General features: G+C 54.6%; 3 protein-coding genes across 11 annotated transcripts in view; 1 reads left to right on the top strand and 2 right to left on the bottom strand.

The window, feature by feature from the left end:
- The window catches only part of LOC116849982 (zinc finger protein 628-like), a 90,139-nt gene extending 81,802 nt beyond the window's left edge, over positions 1 to 8,337 (bottom strand). The window contains exons 1-2 of one of the 2 annotated variants that reach the window (XM_032827720.1): positions 7,085 to 8,337; positions 4,975 to 5,085 (exon numbers count right to left, since the gene is read on the bottom strand). In XM_032827720.1, coding sequence (XP_032683611.1) covers positions 4,975 to 5,085; positions 7,085 to 8,170 — 1,197 coding nt within the window. In that variant the 5' untranslated portion in view covers positions 8,171 to 8,337. The remainder of the gene's footprint in view (positions 1 to 4,974; positions 5,086 to 7,084) is intronic. The other variant, XM_032827719.1, reaches the window with a different exon arrangement.
- The window catches only part of LOC116849985, a 239,013-nt gene that overhangs the window by 107,559 nt on the left and 115,032 nt on the right, over positions 1 to 16,422 (top strand). Inside the window, exon 1 of one of the 7 annotated variants that reach the window (XR_004379227.1) lies at positions 8,658 to 8,791. The exons of the other annotated variants lie outside the window; for them this stretch is intronic. The gene's annotated coding sequence lies outside the window, so the exon portion shown is untranslated. Of the gene's footprint in view, positions 1 to 8,657; positions 8,792 to 16,422 lie in introns of those variants that run through there. 7 annotated transcript variants of the gene reach the window in all.
- LOC116849986 overlaps positions 8,831 to 16,422 on the bottom strand; it is a 44,095-nt gene continuing 36,503 nt past the window's right edge. Inside the window, exon 2 of one of the 2 annotated variants that reach the window (XM_032827725.1) lies at positions 8,831 to 10,577. In XM_032827725.1, coding sequence (XP_032683616.1) covers positions 10,437 to 10,577 — 141 coding nt within the window. In that variant the 3' untranslated portion in view covers positions 8,831 to 10,436. The remainder of the gene's footprint in view (positions 10,578 to 16,422) is intronic. The other variant, XR_004379229.1, reaches the window with a different exon arrangement.

Genomic DNA, 16,422 nt, shown 5'->3' with positions numbered 1-16,422 from the left:
CATAGCGTGCGCGGGCGGATTTCGCTCTGTCGTGGAACAAGGTTCTTTCTCCTTCTTTCTCTTTCTCTTTCTCACTCTCTTTCTTTCCCTCTCCCTCCGTTCTCTTTCTCCGCGTCGACCGCCCCTGCGAGTGCAATCTTATCGTGGAGCACAACGTGCCGCTCTCGCCGCGGCTGCAGAGCAGCGCGGAGTCAACGAACGATAAAAAAAGGCACGAAGAATAAACTCCGTTCCGCGTACCCTCTCCGGCTTCTCTCTTTCTCGTCCCCCCTTCTCCCCCTTAACCGCCTCTCCCTCAATCTGGAGTTCTTCTCTCGCGCTCTTCCTTCTCTCGGCGCGACTCTCCTCCTTGTCATCCGCGTGTTGCAACTTCTCGGGCGTGTGTGGGCGCGAATGCACTCTCTTCCTCTATCCTCGTCTCTTCCCGTCCTTCTCTGTGTGCCCCTTTCCCCACCGCCCTCCCCCTATCCACCTTTTCTCCTTCCTCTTTCTCTCCTTCTGCCCTCCTCCCTGCGTCTCTGGCCGCCCCCGCGTGGCCGCACCGCCGTGCGCTCCTCTTCCCTCTTTTTCTCGTGGTTTGTTTGGGGTAGGTCACGGCGAAGCGGCGTAGTACGAAAGACGTGAGAGGAACGCAGAGAAAAGTGAGAGAGCAAGAGAGAGAGAGAGAGAGAGAGAGTAAAGAAGAACCGTGTGCATGCCGTGGAGTATGTGCACCGTCGCGACGCGTCGTCTTCCACCTTCCTTGCCCTGTAACGACTCTTTGTACCGGTTGTGCAGTTTTGACATGTCATTTGCGACCGCGGACCGGTGGCCGCGCTCTGACGCTGGCCGTTCGCGCGCGTAATGCACCCACGCGATTCGATTACTCTCGCGGAGTGGAAAATTATAGGATATCGAGGAGCGCGCATTCCCTCCGAACGCAAGACGGAAAGAGAGCTTTTCATTCTCTGGATCGACCTCGTTATCGTTGTAATCATTCTTCTGAACGTTATTTCGCCAATCCCTTTCTGCCAATTGCCAGGATACTGCAATTTCTAATAGTTTTCATTGTCCTCTCTCTCTCTCTCTCTCTCTCTCTTTCCGATTTATTCCAACAATTTTGAGGAACGTTAAATTTTCCAAGAGGACACGGCTTGTTCCCCGGCAAAATTAAATTCCCGAAACGATTCGCCTCTCCGTCATTACCACCACGGCCGTTCTTCTTCAGATTCACCGACTTTCACGGGGCGATCGAACGCATTCGATTAGGCCGCTTCCGAAGAGGCCGCGGGAATAGACATGCGCGTTATTGGCGCCGATCATGCGATCCGAAAATCATAGAAAATTACTGAAAAGCCAAGAAACTCTCTCCGTGACGATCCGCTCGGGACTGCGAGCGAGAACGGCGGGGTAGAAAGAGCAGGGGGAGGGGAAGAGACGCATCCCTCGTCTTGAGACATCGTAATTCTGTCTTTGCCGTAACGGCTATCCGGCACGGAACTTGACCCCCTTCCTCCCCTCCCCGCCACCCCGTCCTCACCATCCGCCCTTTCGGTTTTCTTCCTCGTCTCGAAACAGAACAACTCCCCCCCGCCGCACTCTCCCTTCCCGCTACTCCCTCTTCCTCGTAGGTAACCAGAAGGGTTACTCGCCGAAAGAGAAAGAGAGGGAACGATGAAACAATGACACACGCGCGTTCTCGAGAGAGAACCGTTATTTAAATAGTACACGCGGGAACCTTCCGGGCACACGGGAGGAGGTGAAAAAACTCGCGCCCGCTCGCTCGCTCCTCCGAGGGAAGCAACGTGAGAAAGACTCTCCTCGAGATTTGCATGCCTGAGCGAGACGAGCCGCGGCGCCGGTAAATAGATGATACGCGCGCTTCGCTTTTTTCTTCCCTCTATCGTAATAAGAGGAGCGAAACGTGAAAGAGAGACAAACGGGGGAAGAGGGAAGAACGGAGCGGTTGTTCGATCACGCCGCATTGTGCGCGCTGTGTGTTCTCACTCCTCGATTAAAACTTTGCGCGCTGTCGTTGCAGCCCTATGATCTCGACGTTTCATTCATTTTCTCAGTTACATCTCGCTACTTCCAACGATCCGGTTGCGATCGAAAATAATTTGAGAGGCCTACTCACACCACTCATCGATCATCGTGAGCGCTTTAAGCGCGTTTTAGCGAGTGGCACGACACGAGGACGTGTGCGTCTCTCTCCATCAAATGTACGTGTGAGTCTCTTCGTACACCGAAACAATGACGACGATTGTCGTTTCTTGTACCGCGACAATTTGCATCCGTTGGAAAAGAGCTCGAGCCCGACTTTTCCTTCGCACTTTCTCTCGTTCGTTCCTTCCTTCCTTCCTTCCTTTCTTCCGTCCTCGGCCACGTTTCTGGTTTCTCCGTCGGCAGCTGTCTCAGCGCGGTCCGAAATCGCGGTCCCGGATCGATCAAGGGCTGGATCGTGCGTGCGGATGCAACTTTGCGGCGTCGTTGCGCCGAATAAATGAACGAAGGAGCGAGCGAACCGGTTTCACGCGCGTTGAGAGAGCGAATTGGGGTGAAGCCCGCGCAAAAAATTCATTTGAATCGGCCGACCCGGGACAGAGAGCAGAGGCGTCGAAATAATTGGATTTTAATTTTCGCGGTAGCGCGAGAAGAAAAAACGCGGGTGCACCCCCGGCCCGGAGCCCTGAGAACGTTCTCCGCGGAATGTTTATGTAATATCGCGGGGCGCACACTCGTCTCATCTCCACTTTGCGGCACCCTCCGTCTTTCCCACGAGTTCACAGTAAATCCCCGAGTGTTTCAAATTCTTTTTTCTCATTCCGGCTGGCATCGGAGACAACGGCTGAACTTGGTCGCGTGTGTTATTTTTAATTAACCCTCAAACATTTTTTCGTAATTGGCACTTGAAGCCGATTTCAATCAAGGCACGTGCGACTTTCTACAATTTCTTCGACGAGGAATGCTATTCCGACTCGATTTCGACGATACGGTTTTATTTTCGCGCGTTTATTTCCACATTGTCGACTCGTCGGGAGTGACGATCGGTACACGGTGATGACATTATACTGTTCCTTTTTTCATAAATTCTTTTCAATTTTACTGTTTCCAGTGGTGCAGCAATAGACTATCGGTGAGGCCTATCTTGATAAGAAACAGTAAATTTCTCCAAAAGTATAGAAAATTCTTTAATGGCGCATTTCACTTCCTGAAATATAAATAGTCCATAGGAAAGGATAGTCAATTTGCAGAATGTCGATCTAGCCCTCGGTTACAAAATTCCACAGCAATTTTGGCTATAAAATTCTGTCTGTGTAGCAAGTGCAAGTTATCGGTGAAAATTGCGCGAGTTAAAAAGAAAGGTTGAAAGTTAAGATTCGGTATCGACGCATTGAGAAGACGCTCGAATCGCTTCTCGTCATTCGGACAGGACGCGCGAAAGACGACCGGAGCTTCGACAGCTCGATGGTCCGCGCGAACGGCGCGTGGGGACGGCACAAAGGAGGCGAATGTTTTAATTAAATCTCACTGAAACGTGGAAACTTCGCCATCGCCCTGCGTTTTTGCGATTTTCCGAAAGTTTCGCCTCGCGCGCGAGCGCGGCGCGGCGCGGCGCGGGACGGCTTTTAAGGTGGCGATGGAAGAAAAGGTGGACGAGGTGGAGGACGAGGTGGAACACGGCAAGAGAGGACGAGTATCCGACCGAGCCCCTCTCGCGCCACCTCCTCGTCGTCGTCTCTCTTTCTCTCGCCCACCTCTCGTTACCTTTTCTGCCGTCACTCCGACCGCCCGGCGCTATCGCCGCTAAAATAAAAGAAGCCGCAAAAACAAAAGAGCGCTGCGGCTACTTAACGAAACAAATTGTTGTTTCGTTCCGGGGATGAGAATTTTAAAGTTTCCCGGCGGGGGAGGGCATCCTCCCGCCTTTTTACCGCGCTGTCTCTCCTTTGCTCCGCGCGCGCCGTGAGAGACCATCTCTGTGCTCGCTCCGTTCGTCGGGCGACAGTTTAACGTAATTCAGGGCTCGTTAGTGCCGCTTTCTTTTCCTCCACTTTCGCGCGGCTCGTTGTTGTCGTCGTCGTAGTTGGTCGTAGTCTCAGCCAAGTTGGCCCGCGATATACGAGGAGATCCGCGAGAGATCGTCTCGCTCGACGCGAATCGATCGGACACGTCGATCGCGAGAGCTCGGTCGTCCGAAAAGTCGCCGTCTCGTCAACACTTCTTTTCGCGCGATGACAACGCGAACGAGCGCTCTCGCTCGTTCACTGGTCGTCACGGCGACATACGTTGCTCTTCATTCGTGTTAAATCCCTAGCTGCGCTGCTACGGCGCGCTCGTTAGGAGCGCGCGCGAGAGAACGAGGATCGTTCGAACCGCCGCTGGCGGTCAGTCGTACGAGTGTGACTATTTCACAATGCACAGGAACGAACAAGGCGACACATTCAGCAAGCCGGCGAGAGGCTCGAAATGAACGACAATATATACACTTACACGAGAAGACACATGCCAGCGGATAGAAGAGAGAGCGAAAGAAAGAGAGAGAGAGAGAGACATAAAAAAATAAATGAAAACATCAAGGTCGGCTGATGAACAAAACGAGAGCAAAAGCGGCCGGAGATGCAAAAACGAGACGAATCGATCGCGAAATAGCTGTCACATACGGCAGCGAGATCGCGCGAGAGCGAAATCGTCGCGGCCGAAGGCGAATCTTGGCGTGAACGATCAATCAACGAAAATGATAACGGCCAAATGAACGAGATTAGACGCCAGCCGCGTCTGCGACGTGCAGGACGGATGTGTGAATGAAAACGTAACGTAACGACATGTATGTAAGAGCGGCAACAGAAAGTGAGGGAGAGAGGTCGATTGGCCGTGGTCGTGGCTCGGCTACAAGTAAAAGCGAGAGAGACTTAAGGGTTAGGACGCGCGGGCAAGGAAGAGCGATAATAAAAAGGGGATTTGCTTTTTGAACGGGCTGAGTGTTCAACTCACTCGCTGCAGGGTGGACCAGCATTCCTCGAGGGTGCGTTCGCTGATGTTGCCCATTCCTCCACCACCGCCGGCACCTACTGCACCTCCAAGCCCCGCCGCAGAGGCACGAGACTATCAGGCAAGATAGGATAGCTCATGTTAGTCCTCCCGATCCTCCTCGTCGTCCTCTAGGCGCTACTAACCGTCTCTACTACGAAAAGCCTCCTCCCGTCGGAAGCTCTACTACTTCGGAAATACGATATACGACGGCAAAAAAGAAACAAGGAACAATTAAAAGTAAAAAAAAAAAAGAAAAAAAAGTACGTTTTCCTGTTGTCGGCGCCGTCGACGGACGTGAGAAGAGCGAGTGACGGGTTACAGCTCTGTCTTACGCGAAGACACAGAAGGTGATCATATGGGAGTCGCTTTTAATTCCTAATTAATATATCGATGCTCGCTGGTTAATCGTTTTACAACACAAAACGAGATTTCTGCTACGACGATTCCTGGTAGTAACGACAGTGTTTCCAATCTGACGTAGTTATATGTCGGGCGTGTTCCCGCCGCGGTTCGGAGCTACGGAGGCTGCTCCTCCGGGTTTTCTCGCGAACAATATTTGTGCAGTCTCGCTAATTACAAATTGCCAATACTCGAACTTGCTAACGCGATCTCAAAGTTCAATTATCTGTCGTGGAGATACGATTTTTCTTCTCCCTTTCTCTCTCTCACACACACACACACACACACACACACACACACACACACACACACACACACACACACACACACACACACACACACAACCTCTCACTCTCGTTCACTCTTCTCCCTATCTCACTCTACTCTCGTATCGAGACTCCGAGGCCCATGCCGTCGCAGAAACACGGCGCGATATTTTCTTGGTAACATCTTCCCGGCGTACCGTATGACGTATGCGTATGGTATTATCTGTGTTGCGCGGGTCAAGAACCCCGGGAGACGACGTATCTGCATCTCCCCGCATTGGTGTGCGTGGGCCGCGTTCGCATTTGCGGACTGCACTGCTACTTTGATGTGTGCGTGCTCTCACTCTCTCCCTCTCTCTCTCTCTCTTACTCTCACTTGCTCACTCACTCTCTCTCCCTCTCGTTCACTCGCTCGCTCACTCACACACACACACACTCTCTCTCTCTCTCTCTCTCTCTCTCTCTCTCTCTCTCTCTCTTCCGCGTGTACAAGCGTGTAAGTTACTACGATGTGGTAAGTCAACGTACCCTGCTCAGTGCGCACGTGTGCACTCGCGTGTCTGTGTGCGTGCACGCGCGTACGAAGCGTGGTCAGCGTATCTGGGTACAGTCGCGGAATCAAACCGACGAAATTGTCGATGACATGTGACTTGGCGGCGCGCTAAGGTGACGCTAAATTACCGTAAAAGCTGCCGCCGCTCGTTTCAACGAATCCCGAACGGTTTCGCGATTAAACGTTGTCTGCAAGTAATGTTACTTAAGCAGAGCCGCAACCGGGAAGCAACATCTGGTACGTCGCTCGGCGAGAGAATACGCGCCAGTAACGCGAACGCGCGCATTCCGCCGCATCGCCGTCCGATTTTTCCGCACGCGAAACGGCCAACTTTCGCGACGCGCAGCATTCAAACCGGCGCGAATTTGCCCGAGAGAGCGCGACCACGCACGTAGGAGGAGGGACCTTGATAGCCCCCTCGCGGACAGCTTAGGGCTGGATGACGACGACGCGTCGAACGAGAGCGTCGTTGAATAAATATTTTTCCCCGCGAGGAGGAGAAACCGCTCGAAAGTATTGTCCGACGTCTGTCTCGGCCCGAGTGAATGACCCTATTTATCGGTGCGTTATGTATTTTTATCGCGGTCGCCTCGCCCTAGTTATTTATCGCTGCTCTCCTCGCAGTGGCTGGCGGCTATGTTCGAGCGCGTCCGCGTGTGCACGAGAGAGAAAGAGTGCGACACTCTCGTTCGCGTTTCTGTCTCTCGGGTAGAGACGCGCGCGGAAAACAATAGGAAAAAAGACAAAGATAGAAACAGCCGCGAGTGTGCAGCGACAGAGGCGGAGGTAGCGGCGACGACGGCACGCTAAACTCGACCCTGCGCGCGCGCGCGCGCGCGGTCTCTTTTCTCACCTGCAACTCGTTGACGAGCTTTTCCGTGAGCGTGGCGTCGTGGGAGTCCTGACTGGTCGCGCCTGGGCTCAGCATTGAGTTTTGAGAATTTTGTTGCTGACCGCCCGACATGTTCATACCGGCGAGACCGCCGTTTTGCGCGATGGTGCCGGCCATGTTGAGCGCCTGGCCGAGGTTCTGTGTAAGATTCTGCGCCTGTTGCTGCAGATTCTGCGTGAGGTTCTGCGCCTGTTGCTGCAGCGCCTGCTGGTTGAGCGCCTGGCCGAGGTTCTGCGTAAGATTCTGCGCCTGCTGCTGTAACGTCTGCGAGAGGTTTTGCGCCTGGCTCTGGATGTTCTGTTGCAGGCTCTGACTCGCTTGACTCAGATTCTGCGGCTGATTGAGCAACTGTTGTTGTTGTTGCGGCGATAGATTTGGCGTCAGACTCTGCGCCAGGTTGTGCTGCAGAGTCTGTCCAAGGTTCTGCTGCATGTTCTGTGTTAGCGCCTGGGTCAGCGCCTGGCCAAGGTTCTGATTAAGGGCTTGCGCCGCTTGAACAGCTTGCACCGCCAGCGACGGGCTCGACGCTTGCGACATGGTCTGTTGTGCTTGCGCGAGGCTGTGCAGGCTCTGTGCCATGCTGGAGGCGATGGCACCTTGATGGTCCGCCTGTGGCGACGGCGTGGTCGGTGCTGGGGAAGACTGATGTTGCGGACCTTGGCTCGTTTGGTTCATCGACATGGCATGCTGCTGCTGCTGCTGCTGCTGCTGCTGCTGTTGCTGCTGCTGCTGCTGCTGCTGCTGCATCTGCTGCTGGGGACTCGCAGTTTGGCCGAGACTCGCGTTCGTGTTCTGCTGCACTTGCGACACCGCGGCTTGCTGTTGCTGCTGCTGTTGTTGCTGCTGCTGACCCAGCGGACTGTGCAACTGCTGTACCTGCTGGTGCTGTTGCGTCGAATTGGAGATAGGACTGTGTTGTATCCCCGGCGAATGTTGGGGTGGACCGCGCTGCGGCTGCTGCCAGTAATCCGACATCTTGAATACGTGCTGGCGTAGCGCGTGGAGGTTCGCGGCTGCCGCAGTGACAGCCGACGCTTGGATCTCCATTGGTTCGGACTCGTTTTCAAGGTCGGGCTCTGGCGAGCTGCACGGATCGTCGTCCTCCTCCTCGTCCTCCCTCTCGGTAATATCCTCCTCCTCGTCGTCGTGAATTCTCGCGGTGCGGTCCGGCTCGGGTCCTGGCGGGCCCGCGCCAGCAACAACAGCAACACCACCGGCGTTTCCGCCGCCGCCGCCTCCTCCTCCTCCACCGCCACCGCCGCCGCCACCTCCTCCGCCGCCGCCGCCTCCTCCACCTCCTATCCCACCCCCCGAATCGCCAGAGTGAAGATGATTGCCCGGGTGGTGCTGATGATGATGCTGCTGCTGCTGCAGGTGATGGTGAGTACGCGAGTCTGGATTTTGACTCTGCGGCTGTTGCGGATGTTGTTGCTGCTGCTGCGGCTGCTGCTGCTGCTGCTGTTGCTGCTGCTGCTGTGGCGGTTGCTGCTGTTGCTGCTGCGGATGGTGATGCTGCGGCTGTTGGTGGTCTAGGCCGAAGTCCGGTTGGGCTTGCGTCTGTGCACGCAGGTCCAGGGCCGCCGTCGCGTCCGAAATTTTGAGGCCTTCGCGAGAAGCCCGGGCTACCCCCTTCCGGCGCAGCTTGCCCGCTTTTTCGCACCCCTTCCGGTAAGCAGCTCGACGGCCGGCACACCTCTGCGCTCGCCGCCGTTACTTCCTATCTTTCGTCTCGCTCGGTCGCTGCTTTTCAGCTCGGGATCGTCGTAACGATAACGATCCTCGCGCTGCCGAGCTTCGACGTGGGCGGCGGGCAACGTCAGTTACTCGCCACCTGCTGCGACTTCCCGGCACTGCTACCTACCGCCTGTCTCATGAAAGTTCCTCTTATGATTCCTCCACTCCCTCTTCCGGGTCCTCTCCCAGATCTCTCCCTCTCTCAGCTCGCTTTGTCCTCTTCTTCTTATTCTTCTTCTCCTCCTCTACGTCGTGGCTGTCTCCGTCGTTCGCGGTGTCTCTCGCGAGCGCACCTACGATCGCCGTCGATAGATCCGTAATGCGTCCTTTGTCGTGAGATATGGCTTTACGCACGCAGGTCGTGCCGCATGCGTGCGCGGTTCGTTCGCGTTTTCGCGGTTCGGCCGCGTGATCTCTCTTCTTCCTCTCCTACTGCTTCTTCTCTTCTTTCTTCTGCTGCTACTGCTACTTCTTCTCCCCCTCCTCTGTGTGTCACGTGTGTGTGAGTGTGTGTGTGTATGAGTGTGTGTGTGTGTTGTGTGTGTGTTTTACGCGTGTGTTTTGCGTGAGTTGCTGCGCGCGCGAGCGAACGTTCTCCAACGAATGGGAGAACGGCCTATTTCCTTCGTCTATCTAACTTAAACTCTAGCGTACACTTAAGTTCAGGTTAAAATTCAGGATTGCCCAGCCCGGACGGTGTAAACGAGAAGGATAGTCCACGCGGACGCGAATCAGATACCGGTCGGGTGAGGCTTCCGCTCTCTTCTTCCTCTTCGTCTTCTTCGGGGTGAGAAATCACACTCGCGGATGATTACCGCTCGTCCCGTTTTGCCCTGAGTATTTTAGCCCCGTTATGTTGGATGTGCGTGCGATGTTGTGTGTGTGTGTGTGCGTATGTGTGCGTGTGCGAGATATCGCGCGCGCCCAGCCTTCGAAAAAGTGTGTCCGCTGTCGCGCGCGTTGCTCGCCTGTCGGTGAGTCCGTGTGAATTCTTTTAAGCGGGACGAGAGCGTTCCTCTCCGGGATTTCCGTCACTCCGTTTTCCTCGGCTTCCGCCTCTGCTTTACGCCGACCGTCTCTCCTCCGAAGCGGCTGTCGCGTCCGTCGATGACTCCTCCTCGAAATGCGACTCTAGCGTTTTAACTCTTTAAAAGGAATTCTATTCGATTATCGATCACCGCTCGTCGTTACCGATATCGTCGATGGTAATTGTGGTTGCTTCTTATTATCGTTTAATTAATATTGCACTTAGGTACACTCGTTTTTTGAACACACTGAAATATATATGTATGCAGCGCGGGGTTCTCTGTCGAGCTTTTTTCCGATTCTTGCTTCGTTTTCTCTATCTCTCACTCTTTCTCTCTTCCTCTGTCTCTTTATCTCCTTCTCTCTCTCTCTCTCTCTCTCTCTTTCTCTCTATCTATCTCTCTATTTTCCTCTCCGTCTCTATCTCTCGATCTTTGCTCTTTCTCTCCTGCGCTTCCGTAGCTGCTCCCGATCTTTCCGTCCTCTATCACCTCGCTATTTTCGGATTCGCACGATCAACTCGCTGATCACTTTCTTCTTCGCAACCCCGCTTTTACTCGTTCGGCTCTCGGTCTTCTTTCGCTCTTCTGCTGCTCCGCTTCTGCTTTGCTCGTCTTATTCTGCTTCTTCCGCTTTGTCCAGTCTTCCTCTCCTGCGCGGGAATCTCTCGCTGCAACGCGTCTCCCGCTCGAAGCTGCAATTCAGAAAAAAAACACATACATTTTTGCGTTACTCGCAGTCACACGCGACAAGCATACGACATGTAAGTACGACTACTGCTCTATCTTTTGACGTCATAGGCAACTGCTTCACACGTTTTTCGCATTTCTCGCGATTGGGAAAACATTCGCGACATGTCGGTTTACACGCACCGATGACTCCGAGATGTCTTCCCGACTGATTCCACCGCGACTCGATTCGATCTCGAAGAACTCAACGCGTATCTATGCCGACTCAGTGTGGACAACGTCGTTTAAAATATTGATTTTTGCAAGATGACACTTTCTAAAAACGGTTGCCGCTGCGCGAAAATATCGAGTGTCGAATAACGCGATGCGAATCGCATTAGAAGGGTCCTAATAAAATTCCGTGATATCGGAGAGACATCAGACCGGAGATTCTGCGAGCTTGCGGCACGCGACGGGACTCTTCTTCCAAGTGGCGTTTCGCAATGAAGTATTACACTTCCGGCCTGCGACACAAACAACAGTTTCAACCAACACTGTCAGGAGCACGCACTAATTACGCGACACGCTGAATCTCGTCCATTTGACACATCCAGATCTCGCGACGATGATTTAACGTAACACACGTAAATTCAAGCCCTCTTCTCTCCTCTACTCCGCGGTGTCCCGTCGGCTGCCGCCTCGTCGCAGAATTTTTCGGCCGGTTTCGCGTTTCGCACGGTGCGATCGGTGGGCTCGCGAGAACGTCTCTTGCCGTCGCACGCGGTGCGTCTCGTCACTCGACGGACAATAAGACGCCGGGAAACGCCGGGTCGGTGTGAGGAACCCGATGGGGCTCGACTGAAAGAGGGAATGCGTTGACAGGTGAGAAGAGGTTTACTCGCAATTAAAGCTAAACGTCGCAACGAACATAACAAATGTCGGAGTGCGAGCCAAACGAGCCAAAGACGAATACCCGCAGCACTGAACATTCTCTCGGCTACGCGATTTCGCGTCGAAGCAAACACCAATTGCGAATGACCGATGTCACGTCTCACTGTGACACTCCGGTTCGCAGGACACGGAATTGCGTGCGCGATTACTCTCGCCGTCGTTTCTCGCGATGGTCGGAATCTTTCTCTCTGGCGCAACGAGAAAACGTATCTTCGCTCCGAGCCCGAGGATCGCGAATTGCCCGCCGACGCGCGCGAATTTTTCGCGCAGCACACCGAGGGGTGAGATTGCACGGCGCGATGTCGACGAAACGACAAATAATTTGTTGCGCCAGGATCCGCGCGACGTGACAGGCGGAGTGTCGTCTGTCCACCTGGACTGGTGATCTGGAATCGGTCGGTCGCGCACTGATATTCGCGTGATCGTCGACTCGTTTATATCGGGCGTGCAGCGTTTCTCGTTGCGTTGATCGTCGGACGCGTGATTCCGCGATTTCACGGGCCATCAGGACGACGAGCGTTCGCGGGAGCGTCGTGCCTCGCGGATTTCGACGAGCTGTCTCGTTCTTTTTCACTCTCCCGGCGACCGGCGGATCGTACGGTCGCGCTTCCCGATCCCGTTTCCGTCGCTTGAACGCGACGCGCCTCACCACGTCCTCCTCGCGCCCTTACCGAAGCACATCGTATCACCCCCGAGACGAGATCGCGGCGAGATCGAAGCGTGTGCGATCGCGACGAAACACTGTAGCGACGATGACGTACCGGGCATGTCAGGATTCGGAAGCAGGGCTGGAGAAGGGGGTGGGTCAGTGTGGTGGTCTTGGCCGAAAGTGGGGAAAACTCGGTAAAATCATGCGAAAGAAGAAGAAGAAGAAGAAGAGGCACGCGCGACGATCGCCGACCGTGGCCTACGCGCAAATCGGCGATCCTGGCTGGCGCGAAGCTACTCCGTGTTCTCCTCTCGCGCACGTTCACACTCGATTGGCACAATAAGATATACGGTACGGTGTGGAGAAAAGAATCCGGTGGATCCCTTACTGGAGAGATCCGAGTTGCGGGCGACGAGTGGCCAGAGATGACGATAAGTTTGGCGATGGTCGGTACGCGTAAAACGATCGTCGCACCTCGCTCTCCAGGTGCTATCTCTTTCTGTCTTGCTCTCTTTCTCTTTATCTGTTCCTCTGTCTTTCTCTCTGTTTCTCTCTCTGTATCGCGACCTTCGTGCACGGTATCGGCCAAGACACTGTTGTTCCTCTTCGAAGGACGACGACGGTAACGACAACGACGACGACGACGACGACGACGACGACGACGACGACGACGACGAAGACGACGACGACGACGACGTATACGACGACGGGGAAAAAGCTCTCTCCTCTTCCGCGTTCGAGTCCTTGACGGAGGAGGAACCGAAACTGACTCGGGTCTGCGGCTCGCGAGAAACGCTAAGTCCTTCTCCGTCGGGGGCCGGTGGTGGCGCGCTTCTCAGACCGCGTGCGTCTGACTAAAAGCCACCCCCTCGTGCCTTAAAGAACGCGTGTTCGGGTAGGGGCGTTGTCTTAGGTGGTGCGCGGCCGCGAAATTTCTGGCCACCTCGGAGCGCCTTCGCCTTCGACCCTTTCTTACCGCGACTACGTCGTACGCGGGTCCGACGGGCCTGGGCGTAGGCCCAGGTTGCCGTGGACCGACTCGTGACCCCTGCCGCGTCCTCCCACGACGAAAATCTACCTCCGGCAGGACGAAAAACTGAAGCCGTCGTAGGACAGGAGTTTTCAAGCTACCCCTCTTTTCCTTTGCCCCCACCAAGCAGGACGCCGAGGCGCGCGCTCTATCTCCCCCTTTTCCTCAAACTCTCCTTTCCCTTCACCCCGCAGCCAGGTGGGTGGGTGGGGGATTCTCCGCCGCCGACGCCTCGTACGGGGGTAAGCGTCGTAAGGGGTGAGAAAGAGAGTGGGGTTGCGCTCCGTCTCCGTTTCACCCGGCCAAGAAAACCCTCCTCGAGGGGGGAGGAAAGGAGAAAGAGAGCAAGCGAGCGACGGAGCGAGCGCGCGAGAGATAGAAGCAGGATGGGAGGGAGGGAGAGAGGGAGGAAGGGAGAAAGAGGACCCTCGTAAGAACCGATTATCTGTCCCTGTCTATCGCGATCGCAATCTTATACTTCGCGGTTACGTTCCGGCGCACGTAAGTACCGCGGTACGAGCGACTCGCACCGCGGAGTCTTTTTGCCAAGAGCTCGTCCTTGAAAACTTCTCGCCCGTATATAAGTCACGGATCATCTCCGGCGCGTCAACTCACTCGGACTCTCCTCTCTCTCTCTCTCTCTCTCTCTCTCTCTCTCTCTCTCTCTCTCTCTCTTCTCCCGTGGCACAAAGATTTCCCTTTCCTCACCCTCTCCCTTTCTCTCACTCGTTCGTCAACGGCGTGACGCGCAAGAATCTTCCGCAGTAGAGACGTGCGAACGCCACGAATCGGTTTATTCGACTGACCGAAAAATCGTGGGGTTCCTCTGTGTGTAAGGGGGTGTAACAGTCTGAGGTACGAATAAAAAGAAGGGGGACCGTCGTATAAAAATGGCCTCCTCCCTCGTGTCCCGTATGGCAACGCACGCGTGACTAACCATGCCGTCGTGGGGGAGTGAGTGTGGGGCAGGCTTTCTTTTTTATCCCTCTCGACGGATCGCACGGCCGACTTTATTACGAGCGGTAGGATACGGGGTTCGATATTCCGACGTGGCTGCCAAGTTCGCGCGATCAAGTTGGGCTACTCTGTCGCCAATTAGACAGCCGATCGCAGTCGAGACTCGCGCGCGCGCGCGCGCGCGGAACTCATCGGCGAAAGTACCGACGAAAGTGCAGTGTGTCGCGGCGTCACCCGGCTCGCGCCATCCGTCATCATCTCCACCACCCTTGGCATTTTGAAAGTCAAATCGCGATTTAAACATGGATCATCGACCTCGCGACGGAGGACGTCGACTTTCCCGTTGGACGCGCTCCGATGCTCATTTCACGGCGAAGGATGGTCGATGGTCATCCCGCTCTCGTCTTACGCACCCTCCTCGCTACGAAGTAGACAACCGAGCCACCCCTTCCTTCCTTCCTTCCCATCTTCCCCCTCCTCCTCCTACGCCACCTCCACCCCTGCCGTCCTGCCGCTCTGCCGAGCTCTCTCATCTAACGTAGCTACCCCACCATCGCATTAGGCTCCTATTTCTCCCTTCTCTGGCGAACGTCTTTCCCCTCCGTTCTCGCTCCTTCGTCTGTCTCTCTCCCACCGTCTGTTAGCCTCGCTGAGCATCGCATACGGCTACTACCCCGCGTGCACCCTTTCCCGCGTCCTTTTCTCTCCCTTCTTTCCCTTCCGTTCCCGACCGCCGCGACTCGCAATCCCCACTAGCTTGGCAACCCCCACGCGCCCGCTTTTTTACGCTGGCCTCGTCCTTTTTTCCACGTGGTGTACACGTGGAAGTATGAGTCCGGCGGGGGTGGGGAGGCGCGACCCCTTTTTTTTTCTTTCTTTCTTTCGCCCTACCCCTCGCCGTGTCCACGGCGATTCATGCGCGAGGGAGAGTCCCGTTCTCTCCGGTTGTCCGAGAGACGCGCGTTCACCCTTTCGCCCTTTCTGTCTCTCTCGGTCTTCCGGTCGACGGAACGGAACGGTGGCAAGAAAAGCAACGAAGAAAAGAGCGTAGCGTTGTGGCGCGTCCGGTCGTCTCGCGTACCCCCAACCTGCCCCGTCGTGTCCACCCTATCCGAGTTGCTCTTCCAGCGCGCGTGCGACGAGGGTGGACCGTCGCGCGAAAAAAGTTAGCCAATGAGTCGTCCGGCCGGCAATGGTGGAAAAATCGAGTGACCTTCGTCGCACGTGCGACGCCACGCGCGCCGTAACTTGCTTTGTCGCGGCGCGTCCGACCGTCGAAAAATGTCTGCCGCTTCTTAAAGAGATATCCTACGACGAGAGTATCCCATTCGGCGACGTGTTCGGCGATGAGAATTCGTTACATAACCAAGCTCGATATATAAGAGTAGCTAGATATCCGGGAATTTTAATTTTAATGCGACTTTGTATACACATAGATCAAATAGAGAAATTTTATTCTAGGATTTTAAGGGATGAAACTGCCTCTTCTACATATAGCGTATACATCTCGTAAATTATTCAAGATATCAAAGTATATTTCGTATAAAATTTCTATGATAAAAACACCTCTATCTAATTGCGCCAATAATATATTTCGGCGAAATTATTATTTCCATCAACATATCTCTTGCATTCTCCAAAAACTAGTTTTCGGCATCAACTGATAATTTCTAAAGTCATCTGTTTGCGTGCATGGAAGGTTGCATTAAAGTCAGAATTTCGCAAAGTTTCCTTGTGCGAGAAGAAACAAGAGTTCCACAAAGTCTCCGCTGATCTCGGCTAACGTTTCTAACGATTCTCCGTCGATTAATCACTTGAGAGACGCATCTTTAAGTCACGAACAAGTGGAGTGGAGTAATTCTGGAGTGCACTCTACTCGTATTAGATTCGTAATAAGTCAGACTCGAAGATAAGGCGTGATCCTATCACACAGATAATAGCGCACACCTGACACAGTCAATAGGCACATCAATGTCTCTCCGCAAAGAGGTCAAGTCTACGGCTGGACCTAGATGCCTAGACGAGACAGAGCGAGGCGTAATTTCGCCCCAAGCCTCGATAGACAAAAGTGTTCTCCCGCGGCGTCCGCGGCGGGTATGAACAGGACGAAGGTAACGCACTTCCGACACGAGGGTCTCCGCACGAAAGTGGCCGGGCGCGATCGCGATCGAACTTCCGTTCGCGGCAGGCTGCCGTCGAGGTAAGAATTTCGGCTCGGCCCGAGAGAGATAGACAGGGAACGAGCGAGCGAGCGAAAGAGAGAGAGTGAGAAAGAGGGGGGAGG

Source organism: Odontomachus brunneus, unplaced genomic scaffold (genome assembly GCF_010583005.1).
Source record: "Odontomachus brunneus isolate Ranch 3 - 2012 unplaced genomic scaffold, Obru_v1 Obru_scaffold_130, whole genome shotgun sequence".
NCBI classification, from domain to species: domain Eukaryota; kingdom Metazoa; phylum Arthropoda; class Insecta; order Hymenoptera; family Formicidae; genus Odontomachus; species Odontomachus brunneus.
The sequence above is the reverse complement of the archived record's forward strand: the minus strand, read 5'-3'. Positions and strand labels throughout refer to the sequence as shown.